This window comes from Quercus lobata, chromosome 6 (assembly GCF_001633185.2).
Source record: "Quercus lobata isolate SW786 chromosome 6, ValleyOak3.0 Primary Assembly, whole genome shotgun sequence".
Classification (NCBI taxonomy): domain Eukaryota; kingdom Viridiplantae; phylum Streptophyta; class Magnoliopsida; order Fagales; family Fagaceae; genus Quercus; species Quercus lobata.
The window spans coordinates 31565864-31579023 of record NC_044909.1 but is presented as its reverse complement, the minus strand read 5'-3'; the positions used below and the strand labels follow the sequence as shown (position 1 = coordinate 31579023).

At 43.7% G+C, this 13160-nt stretch overlaps 1 protein-coding gene across 1 annotated transcript; it reads right to left on the bottom strand.

Moving 5' to 3' along the window:
* Nucleotides 1-1193: 1193 nt before the first annotated feature.
* LOC115993628 (zinc finger A20 and AN1 domain-containing stress-associated protein 6-like) lies at nucleotides 1194-2396 on the bottom strand. Its single transcript, XM_031117571.1, has one exon. It carries the CDS (start codon nucleotides 1947-1949, stop codon nucleotides 1428-1430), a length of 522 nt encoding a protein of 173 aa, XP_030973431.1. The 5' UTR covers nucleotides 1950-2396; the 3' UTR covers nucleotides 1194-1427.
* Nucleotides 2397-13160: the final 10764 nt, after the last annotated feature.

Genomic DNA, 13160 nt, shown 5'->3' with positions numbered 1-13160 from the left:
CTTCAAAACATTGTCAGCTCAGCTGACTCCTTGAAAAACAAGATATAATAGAGTATATAATATAAGAGGAAGAAGAGATGCCACCGCACCCGGTATCCATAGAGACGACTACATCAACTAACTAAAAAAACAAAAACGAAAAACAACCTACATCATAAATACCCTTTTACCAAAGAACTCAGAATCGCATTTTGCACCAAACTATAGACCGTCAAGGGAAGCATAAGGGCATAAGGCATGGATAGAAACTAGCAACACCTCAATATTGCCGTTCCATACTGGCAACAGGTTTGAAATATATACAAGAAAACATATGATACTAAAACCCAGCTTGCTGGTTATGACATCAAAGTGAAATTCTTAAACAATTGAATGAGACAAAAGACCACGCAGCAAATTCTATATGAAATGAACCCATTTAATCTTACAGTGCCACATCATTTGAAATGGAGAGGAATAGAGGATCCTATTCTGCAAGGTGAAGCATTTCCAGATATGGAACTGAATGATCTAAAAGTGTATCTAATATCACATCATTTGAAATGGAGAGGGTCCTGGTTTCCAAGGTGGAGCCTTTCCAGGCATGGAACTGAATTATGCTTGTATTATTAGAGAAATCCTTACATGCTTACTAAAACATGTTGACAAATTGAAATTCCTATCCCACACTAACATTTAAAATAGAAGATACGAAAAAGTAAGACACTAAAACCTAAAAGATGAACCACATTACAGCACCAACTGGATCATTCTGCCAACTGCCAAGCAATTGAAAGAGATTGAAAGCCATGTAGTGGTCGATAAAAAGCCCTGCAAACTATTGTCTTTCAGGAAATTGAAATGTATTAACGGTGTGTTAACAGAGAAATCATAATGTGCTCAATGGAAGTATATTAGGCTACTTTTAACTGGTCCTAGCCTAAGCCTTGTAGAGTAGGCATGTTCCTGAGTTCAATTACTTATAATGGGGTATCAACCGGAATTAGGACAGAAAACAAGCGTTATTCTTCTTCAGATACTAAATCTGCCCGGACTGCTAGCAACCAATAAGAGGGCCAAATGTGTTACAGCTCCAATGAGCTATCATATTCTTGACAAACTACCATCATTTTCCAAATGAATTTAACACACATGGCAATGACCCGGGGAGCAATCAAACTACTAAACAAACATGAAACACTTACAATACTAGATAAATAGCAACAACATCAAATCCTTATTGCAAATCACTAATTCATAAATAATCCAAATGTTTTACAGCAAAAGATCATTATTTGAGACCACAATCAACCAAACTGTACATATCAAACCAAGTAACATTCAATATAAAAGCTTATTTCCTAATGCATCAAAGTATCTTAAATCTTGAAAAGCTTACTCCGTATAGTGAAGAACCACCACCACATCACCAATCACCAACACAACCATCATATCTTCTCAACCTTGTCAGCCTTCACCACAGGATTAGCCCTTGCAATCGCGTCCTGTGCCTCGCCCTTGTAATCGAACCCGCAATTGTGCTTATCCGAATAGCGATGCATCGAGCAAAACATCAAATCACACCTACACTTGAACCCCATCAGCCCAATGCGCTTCTTACAGAAGTTGCAACGATTTGTGGGATTCGTAGGCCGCTTCCCCTCCACCACCGAAGAAGCCCCTTCCTCCTCAACTAGACTCTTATCAATAATATTATCACCATCATCATTCATTTCCTCATCAACCACTTTAACAACAACCTCAGCCTTATCTTTCACATTCTGTTCCTCACACACTTTTTTCTCTACAACTACATTTTCACTTAGCAAGAACTGTTTGTAGCATTTGGAGCAAAGATTGTTAGTACTTACACTTCCAAAAAATCCACAATTATTAGCACACATAATCGGCGCGTTCGAGGGCTCGCGGCCCATCTCATCAAGCTTCCTCTTTTGTGATTCTTGCTCCATTTTTAGCCAACAAAAACTCACACCCACTATTCCAAAACCCCAAATTCCAATAAATATAAACTTCACGAAGCCTAAAACCCCCAAACTAAGCACAACCCATTTCTCTAAAGTACTCAAAATTTGGAAATTCAATAAATAATTTTTTTTTTTTTTTTTTGTTCTTGTTTGACAGATATTCAGATCAGAAATTACCAAAGAGTTCGTTCAGATCACAGAAGATGATGACAACACTGAGTAGTGAAGAGAAGGATTTCAGGTGGGGAATTTGTTTTTGAGATCTCGATGACGCGAACCTGAAATCAACGGCTCTGATTTGCTTGGCACAGGTAGAGAGAGAGAGAGAGTTGTGGTTCGGTGTTTTCAGACGGAACTTTGTTGTGCCGAGGTTTGAAGAAAAATGAGGATGTTGGGAAGGTCAAGCTGGTTTTACCGTTTTTATACGAAAGGGTTGTGGTTCCGTGTACGCGTACATTGTGCATCTTTGAGCTCAACCTAGAGAATTTTTTTTCTAAATATCAATAAATATTAAAAAATTTAGTTAGTTGTCACATTTCAAAATAATGTTAAAGTCTAAAACTTGAGTTCTAAGTTAAAACTTGAGTTTTTAAGTCTCGATTTGTAAGAGGATGGGTTCAAAGTGAGAAAAAAATCGACGTGAAAATCGAGTTTTAAATACTCGATTACCATAAATTGCAGAAAAACGCCGCTATAGGGTTTTAAAACATCACTATAGGGTTTAAAAACGCCACTATAGAGCTCCCTAAACCTGGTACTTATAAAAAAAAAAAAATTTGCAGGAAAACGCCGCTATAGAGCTTTAAAACGTCACTGTAAGACTTAAAAACGCCACTATAGGTGAAATTTTTTTTGTATGAAACTCGAGTCTTAAAGACTCGAGATCTATGTGGCATTTTCCCACTCGCCACGCGAGTCTTTCGGACTCGAGTTCTAATATGGATCTCGAGTTTCTAAAACTCGAGATGTTACTTTTCTTACATCTTTCAAACCATTCCTAACTTACTATTTTGACTCACTATTCACATATGTTCTCTATTGCCCCTGCAACCTAGATTGCTTTCGTTTTTAAAATGCAAATTAGACTAGTATTTTTACATCTTTTTTATGAGAGTATTTTTACATTTTTTTTTTAAAGTAAAAGTAATGCATCTAAAAAAAAAAAAAGTATAAATAAGATGTTTGAAGTTAATTAAAAAATTTTAGATTTTAATTAGCTTAATTGATAAAGTCTTTATTAGTGAATATAAAAAGTAATTATAATAAAGTTTATGTCATAAGACTCATAAGTGTCTTTAAAAAATATAAAATACCAAAAAGGCCATTTGCCATATAATTTTTAAAAGTTGTTGTTTGGTAAATAATCTTTAAAAATAAAAATAAAAATAAAAATGAGAGTTTCAAACCCAAGTTTTTTTATTATTGGATGGGAAAAACCATGATAGAGTTTCAAAACCATATAGTTTTTTTTTTTTTTTTTTTTTTTTTTTTTTTTTGAGGAAGATTCAAAATTGATAGGTGGTAACTTTTATTTGTATGATAATTGATGGGAATGACAAGATTACATCCCACAGACAAAGCTAACACTAATGACGAAGAAAGCATCCATGACGAAGTCGTCCTGAGTAACGAAGAAAACAGTCATCATCGACGAAGGCAGGGGAGTCATTCAATGCAGTCAATCAATGACCTGGACAGTTACCAAATCAACCAGGCAGACCGTTGGGAGCCTCTTAAAAGTCCCATTATTGGACCAGAGGCGTTACTTGGGAAAGCATTAACAACCACAACGGCTAGCCCCTAAAGCCATATGTATAAAGCCCTCACACAGTCAACAGAAGGTACACACATACATTCACACTTTGAGAGAGCACTCTGGTTTTTTGTTATCTTATTTCGTCAATATTCTGACTTTGGCATCGAAGGCGTTATGGCAGGCACCACACCGGTGACCCTTATAGAGTATACACCCACACCAACAAGGGATTCTGTCTGCCCACTTTTACTGACGAGCTCGTGCTTCATCAGTTTAGCGTCGTCTGTGGGAACGACATTTTCAGATTCATATTTGAAAACGTGGTCTCCATTAACTCTCTACATTCAGATGGAATCCAGCCCAGATTCAGCAGCCTTGGCCTAGCAAGTTCAAGCCCTTGCAGCCACCATTGAAGAACTCACCAAACGAAACCAGGAAATGAAGCTACGACTCCAACAGGTTCAACAGGCTCAACAGGACGAAAGTCGGTCCAAGGGTAAACTGGAGGGAGAAGGGGATAGCCACAGGAGAGGTACCCCTCAAAGGCCAACTACTTCGAGAAATGAGGAAGGAGATGGACGAACTAAGGAGTGCCATTAAGGAGAAGACGGACCGAAGCGTAGACAAAATGGTAAGGGCTACGGATTTGCCTTTCACCGCAGCGGTACTTGAATGCCCTGTGCCATCAAAGTTTCGCTTACCTCAACTTGAGCCATTCGACGGACTCAAAGACCCTCAGGATCATCTTAATACCTTTAAGACGACTCTAGGTCTTCAATAACCACCTGACGAGATACTGTGTCGTTCCTTCCCAACCACTCTCAAAGGAGCTGCAAGAGAATGATTCACAAAGTTGTCGACCTCGTCCATAGACAACTTCGATCAATTAAGTAGTGCCTTATTGCGCCATTTCATAGGGGGGCAACGTCCAAAGAGGCCGGTAGACTACTTACTCACTATAAGACAGGGAGAGAAGGAAACTCTGAGGTCGTATGTCAAACGATTCACCCGGGAGACTCTGGAGGTGGATGAAGCCGATGATAAGGTGCAGCTGACGACCTTCAAGGCGGGGTTGAGGTCCAGAGATCTCGTGACTTCCCTCGCAAAGAATCCACCAAAAACGATGGCAGAAATGCTTCTGAAGGCACAGAAGTACATGAATGCTGAAAATGCTTTAGCTGCCATAAAGGATGCCGAGAAGCCAGGCGACAAGGCTAAGAGGGAAGACGACCGCAGGGGGCAGAAGAGAGATCGACCAGATCGTCGAAACAATGACGGGAACAGGAGGAAAGATGATAAAAGTCCTTGGACGATAAGATTTACTCCTTAGGTTATGCCTGTTGACAAAATTTTAACGCAGATCAAGGACGAGCATTATCTCAAATGGCCCAGACCTTTGCACTCATCCCCCAATGTCCGTGACAAGAACAAATACTGCCGGTTCCACAAAAATCACGGCCACAACACGGAAGATTGCAGAGACCTAAAGGAGCAAATAGAGGAGTTAATACGGAAAGGGAAGTTACAGAAATATGTGAAGAAAGGAGAATATAGCAAGTTCAGGGACGACAATAAAATCCAGCATGAATCCTTCTCCCGGGATGACGACCATCTGTCCCAGCCTTCACACAAGGTGATCGGGGAGATAAACACGATTACAGGAGGGCCGATTTCAGGAGGGTCATTTAAATAACTCAAAAAGGCATACCTGAGACAGGTTAACAGCGTCCACGCCGTACCTCCGTCCAAGCACCGACGGACATACCAGGACATGTCCTTCAGTGAAGGAGACGCCATGGGAGTGAAGCAGCCCCACAACGATCCCCTGGTCATAATGCTAAATATAGAAGGGTTCAATACCAAGAGGATCCTCGTCGATAATGGCAGCTCCGCGGACATCATCTACCTCTCAGCCTTCCAGCAGCTGAGACTAGATCCGAAAAGACTGCGCCCTTTTGACTCTCCACTCGTCAGCTTCAGTGGAGACAGGGTCTACCCTAGGGGTATAGTGACATTGACGATGACGGCGGGGACCTATCCAGTACAGTTGACCCGACAAGTAGACTTCCTGGTGGTAGATTGTCCCTCGTCCTACAATGTCATCGTTGGAAGGCCCACGCTTAACAAGTGGAAGGCGGCAACATCAACCTACTGTTTGAAGGTAAAATTCCCAACAGATAATGGTGTCGGTGAAGTGAAAGGAGATCAAGTCCTGGTAAAAGAATGCTACTAAGCTGTCCTGGCTGGGAAGGAGAACCACACGTGGATGATTGAGGAAAAGGAAGAAGACAGGATAGAGGCCCTGGAGACGGTGGAATTGGTAGAAGGAGAAGCGAACAAGACGACCAAGATATGAACGACGTTGAGCCCCGAGATGAGAACAAGACTCATAAGGTTCCTTAAAGAGAATCTAGATGTTTTCGCATGGAGTCACAAGGAAATGCCGGGCATATCTCCAGAAGTTATCCAGCATAAGTTGAATGTGGACCCAGAACGGAAACCCGTCCAACAACAACGAAGAACCTTTGCTCCAGAGCGAGACCAGGCAGTTGCAGAGGAAGTCACCAAACTCCTAACGGTAGGGTTCATCCGGGAGGTGTATTATCCTGAATGGCTAGCAAATGTCGTCATGGTAAAGAAAACAAACGGAAAATGGAGGATGTGTGTAGACTTCACTGACTTGAACAAGGTATGCCTAAAGGACAGCTTCCCTCTACCAAGAATAGACCAGCTCGTGGACTCCACAGCCGGGCATAAGTTACTGACATTCATGGACGCCTTCTCAGGGTACAACCAGATAAAGATGGCTGAGGAAGACTAGGAGAAGACCACCTTTATCACAAGTCAAGGACTCTACTGTTACAAGGTAATGCCTTTCGGGTTGAAAAATGCCGGGGCTACGTATCAGAAGTTGGTGAACAAAATATTCAGCCAACAGATTGGCAGGAACATGGAAGTGTACGTGGAAGATATGCTCGTCAAGAGTAAAGAAGAGCTCGCACACTTGGACGACCTGAAGGAGACATTTACAACTCTCAAAACACACCAGATGAGGTTGAATCCAAGTAAGTATGTCTTTGGGGTTGCTTCGGAAAAATTCCTGGGATTCATGGTGTCCCAAAGAGGAATAGAAGCAAACCCATAAAAAGTGCGAGCCATCATCGACATGACGTCCCCCAGGACCGTCAAGGAAGTTCAAAAACTCACAGGAAGAATAGCAGTTTTGAACAGGTTCGTTTCCAGGGCTACAGACAAATGCCTGCCCTTTTTCAAGACCTTGAAGCAGGCCTTTGCTTGGACCGACGAATGCGAAGCTGCGTTCCAGGAACTAAAGCGTTACCTGAGCAGTCCACCCCTTCTAAGCCCGTCCAAAGAAGGGGAAAACCTATACTTATACCTGGCAGTGTCAGCCTCGGCAGTAAGTGCAACCCTGATCAGAGAAGAGGGCAAGAAGCAGCTCCCGGTTTACTACGTTAGCCAAGCCTTCCAAGGAGCTGAGTCCAAGTACCCAAGGATCGAAAAGATCGCGTTTGCGCTAATAGTAGCCTCGTGCAAACTAAGACAATACTTCCAGGAAAATCCCATTCTTGTAATGACGGATCAACCAATCAAGAAATCGATGAACAAGCCCGAAGCAGCAGGAAGAATGGTCCAATGGGCAATTGAACTTAGTTAATTTGACATCGAGTACCATCCCAGAACGGCGATCAAGGCGCAAGCTCTGGCGGACTTCATCGCAGAGTTCACTCTTCCAGACGAAGATAAGATTACCGACGAGGTAGATAGATGGACAATACAAATTGATGGTTCGTCAACTCAGAAGAAGGGGGGAGTAGGGGTCATCATAACCACCCCTGACGGAGAAGTGCTGAAATATGGGGTCCAACTAAAATTCCCGGCCACCAACAACGAAACTGAATACGAGGGGATATTGACGGGACTGAGGCTTGGAAAGGCACTTGGTACTAAAAACTTGTTGATTCAAAGTGATTCAAAGCTAGTGATTGGGCAGATTAAGGGAGAGTACGGAGCAAAGGAAGAAAGGATGCAGAAATACCTCAAGCTAACGAAACATCTAACTTAGGAGTTCGATCTAGTGGAGTTCGTGCAGATCCCAAGAAGTCAGAATATGGGGGCTGACGAAGTCTCGAAGCAGGCATCATCAAAAGAAGGGGAGGTTAGCACAGATCTGGCGATGGAGGTCCAAAAACACCTCAGTATTGAAGAAATTGCAACATTCACCATTCGGAGCACAGACAATTGGATGACACCCATAATATCCTACCTCCGGGATGGGCACCTCCCTCAGAACATGGAGGAAGCTAAAAAGATCAAGAAGATGGCAGCCAGGTTCACGATCCTCAATGACGCCTTATACAAGAGAGGCTTCTCTATGCCTTACTTGAAGTGTGTCGACGAAGAAGAAGCAAGATACATCCTGGAAGAAATCCACGGAGGAATTTGCGGTAACCACGCTGGCCCCAGATCCCTGGTGAACAAGGTCTTACGAACATGATATTTTTAGCCAACCATGCAGGTAGATGCTGCTGAGATCGTCAAGAGGTGCGACAAGTGCCAGCGATACAGAAATGTGCAACGGCTTCCAGCTGAGAGACTGACGACTATAGCTTCCCCATGGCCATTCGCACAATGGGGAATAGACATCGTCGGCCCACTGCCCCGAGGTAAAGGTCAGGTAAAGTTCCTGCTTGTTGCTATCGATTACTTCATAAAGTGGGTTGAAGCAGAGGCTCTAGCAATGATTACTGAGGCTCGGATTCAGAGCTTTGTGTGGAAGAACATAATCTGCAGGTTTGGGATTCCCTTGACGATCATCTCAGATAATGGGAGGCAGTTCGATAGCCAAGGCTTCAGAGAATTCTGTTCAAACCTTGGAATCATGAATCAGTTCTCATCCTCGGGTCACCCCTAGGCAAACGGACAGACGGAAGTGACAAACCGGGCGCTGCTCAAGATTATCAAAACCAGGCTGGACGATGCGAATGGTGCTTGGCCAGAAGAATTACCTAATGTCCTGTGGGCGTACAGAACCACAGCCAGAACCCCGACAGGAGAGACCCCCTTCAGGCTTACCTATGGCACGGAAGCAGTAATCCCAGTGGAAGTAGGGGTAACGAGCATCAGACGAGGAACGTTTAGCGAAGGACTCAATGACGATGAACTGCGACTTAACCTGGACTTTCTGGACGAAGTAAGAGACAATGCATCCAGCAAAATGACAAAGTATCAGAAAAAGATGGTCGAGTACTACAATAAGAGGGTTAAACTCAGGCGACTGGACATAGGAGACCTCGTCCTGCGCAAGACCACCACAACAACCAAGGACCCCACCCAAGGAAAGCTGGGTCCTACATGGGAAGGACCTTACCGAGTCATTCACTACTCAAGACAAGAAAGTTACCACCTGGAAACCATAGATGGACAAAGGCTCCCCCGACCATGGAACATTGAGCATTTAAAGAAGTACCATCAGTAAATGTAATAGACGAATGCATTCATTCTTGAATTTAATGAAAGAATTATTCCTCTGATGTCTTTGTGCAGGCAGTTCTAGTCAATCATAGGGCCCATGAAACACTTAAGTAACAAGATTCCGCCTTGACGGATGTAAGTTACTGACGACCACCCTAACGGGTATAAAACACTAAAGTAACAAGATTCCGCCTCGACGGATGTAAGTTACTGACGATAACCCCAACGGGTATAGAACACTAAAGTAACAAGATTCTGCCTCGACGGATGTAAGTTACTGACGATAACCCCAACGGGTATAGAACATTAAAGTAACAAGATTCCGCTTGGACGGATGTAAGTTACTGACGACCCTTGTAACGTATACAAAGGCTATAAAAGCTATAAAACGACTAAGTGACAAGATTCCGCTTTGACGGATGCAAGTCACCACAGGCACAATCCTCTAGCAAGTGCAAGCGACAAGATCTCGTGTGACGGATTCACACAAAAAGAAAGAGAAAAGGGAAGAACCATGCAACAAATTAAAACAACACTCAGACTGCATTCAAGATCGTCAAAACAATCAAGTAACAGATTATTGACGAATAAATAAATCGCAAAGTGCAAAATATGGACGAGTATAAATCAGTCAAAACATCTGTTGAACAAGTAAGTATGTTTCATTAAAAACCCATAACCACTGGGCCGTAAACATTGTTTTCAAAATAAAATTGATTGTTCCGGAATTAGATTTACAAAAAAAGAAAAAAGGCCCAAAACAGGACGGGCATCCACCAAAAATAAACAAAAGAAAAATTTTCTAAGTAGTAAAGTCAGGCGTCAGCAGCAGCATCTTCACCGGTAAGTGCGTCAGTAGCAGGCTTAGGAGCATCACCATCCGGGGCAGAAGACTGAGCAACTTCGTCCATAGCCATCTCCTTATCCACCTCCTCCAGGTCCAGGCTTTCCATGTCGACCCCAGCAGGATGCTTGATCAGATACCTCCTGAGAAGCTCAAAGCCTTTGAAGTACCAACTGAAGAGTACAGTATTGTACTCGTCAGTGGTTTGGAAAGCCTCCACAGATCTGGCAGCGATGGTTACGAGTTTCTCCTTGGCTGAAAGAAACTGCTCATCCTTCTCCTGAGTTAACTTGCGCTCAACCCTGAGGTCATCATCCAGTATCTTGACCTTCTCCTTCAAAGAAGTTGTCTCGTCCATAGAGGCAATCAAGTTCTTCTTCAGGTCAAAATTCTCTTTCTCCAAAGCCTCCATCCGGGATGTCAGAGATGCCACCTTGGCCTCTTGAGTGAGATATTCGGAGGTAATATGGAGGCTCTCTCCCAACACTTGGAGGAAATCATAGAATCGACAGTATAAAAAAATTTAAAAAAAAAAAGAAAGGAAGGAGAACACCGTACCTAGACGAGCTTGTGAACATGACGAGACGCGACCTCGTTCAATGACATGTCGGAAAAAGCCCTCAAATCCGCCGGAGTGACGACCTCATGAGCCCCGTCCACGGCTAGCCTTTCGTCATCCCATATTGTGGACGAACGAGTATCAGCATTCTCCTTCTCCTTCTCCTTGCCAGTCACGCGTGGCCTTTTGGAGTCGGGAGTGGGGATCTCCTCTATTGACGTGGTTGGAGAGGCCGTCCTCGTCGTCTCAGTCGCAGAAGTTATGGGATGGACGGAACTAAGGGGAGTGGGGGCAGGGCCCTTCTCGGTCACAAGCACAGTTTTCTTCCCCAGGTTGGACAGTGATTCGTCCTTTTTGGATCTCATTTTTGCGTACATGTCTTTGTTAAATTTTGTCGTCATCTCTGTAAGAGGAAAACGTTTAACAGGAAATCCTAAGTGTACATGAGAAGAATCAGCACTGACGAGGATAATGCTTACTTTTTTTGTTCTCAATACCGATTTGACGAAGAACGTAAGGAGACGGGTCAGGACTGAGGTGGTAGAAAGCAAGGGTCCGGGGGTCAACTAGGTCGTCCCAGTTCTCAATCGTCGCAGCGTACCTGATTGCAGTTTCAATGTGTTCCTTGTGCCTGCTCTTAAGCTTAGGCCGTCTCTTAACTGTACCAAACAAGAAATGAAGGAGTTAGCAATACTAAAGCCTCAAAGGTGGCAAAATTAAAACGACGGGGAGAAATACTGACACACCTAAGGTCGGGGTTCCCCACCGACGGAGCAACCTCGGGATATCACCCTAATCACTGCTGGATTGAGTCTCGAAGTCATCCCTAGACACAAAGAAAAAACGCGACTTCCAATATCTGAAGGACGAAGGTAAGCCCTTGACAATCCTCGTCTTTCTCTCCCAAGGGACTAACTCATAATACCCTCACTCCTTGGACTCTTTCAAACGGTATAGATAGGTGAGTTCACCCATCCTGATCATATCCCCATTTGAGGCCAACCATATTTGCATACAGTTGATCACGATCCTCCATGAGTTAGGCATGAGCTGCCCGGGAGCAATACCAAAATGAGCCAAAAGTTCCATCAGGAACGGGTGGACGGGGAGCCTAAGCCTACAGGAGAAGGTTGACTCATAAAAACACACTTCACCCGAAAAAAAGTGGCAAGCCCTATCTTCGTCCTTAGGTAGACGGACACGAACCCGCGCCGGAAACTGGAACCTATCCTTGAACCTATGCACAGTTTCGACGTCCAAACCACACGCCTCCCTGAGGGCATAAAAAGCCCTAACCTCCCGAGGACCAGAGACGGCTGTATCCCCTTCCACTGGGTCGCCATTAGACGACAACCCAGTCTCGAGATCACTAGACCTAACCTCAGACATCACCTCTCTCCTTACTAAACCCTTGAACCAATTAAGCGATTGACGAAGCAAAGGCAACAAGTCGCCCAAAACCACACTTAGACAATTGCCCTCAAACACAAAATTTTCCGAAAACGGGAAAACACCCAAAGACCCCCCTAGGCACGCAAAAAGAAAGGAGATCGATGGGCAAGCTATCCTAACCTCCAAGCTATCAACCATGGAAATATAGAAAATAGAAGGCGAAGAAAGACAACACAAGCTAAATCCCCAGAAAATCAAAGACCGACAAAAGAAAAGGGAGAAAAGAAAAAGAGAATCAGAAACTACACAACAGTAGGATAAAGGGAAAAGATAAGGAAAAGACCGGTAGGGAAAAACATACCTCCAATGGCGAAACACCAAGGCACAGCACAACGGTTGGAAGAAGAAGGAAGTCTCGAGAAAAACGCTCGGAGTACCATTTGGGTGTTTTTGTTTTGCTTTCTGAAAAGTAAAAAGAAATTAGAAGAAGGAGAAGTTTTAAACTTAGGCCAAAAAACGATTGAAAAACCAGCGGGAAACCCAAGAGTCATGCCCTTAACTCCACGGATCAGCACGCGCCACGTGGCCACGTTGCGTGTAGCGCCGCCACTAAGCATTAAATTCGGAACAGAACCCCAAGAGTCACAAACAGCTCAAGAAAACTTTTCATCTTCCGTGATCGTTATGACTCACAGACGACCCCAGAACCTGGGGGATAACTGATGGGAATGACGAGATTACATCCCACAGACGAAGCTAACACTAATGACGAAGAAAGCATCCATGACGAAGTCGTTTTGAATAACGAAGAAAACAGTCATCACTGACGAAGACAGGGGAGTCATTCAATATAGTTAATCAATGACCTGGGCAGTTACCAAATCAACCAGGCAGACCGTTGGGAGCCTCTTAAAAGTCCCATTATTGGACCAGAGGCGTTACCTGGGAAAACATTAACAACCACAACGGCTAGCCCCTAAAGCCACATGTATAAAGCCCTCACACAGTCAACAGAAGGTACACACATACATTCACACTTTGAGAGAGCACTCTGGTTTTTTGTTATCTTGTTTCGTCAATATTTTGACTTTGGCATCGGAGGCATTGTGGCAAACACCACACCGGTGACCCTTATAGAACATACACCCACAC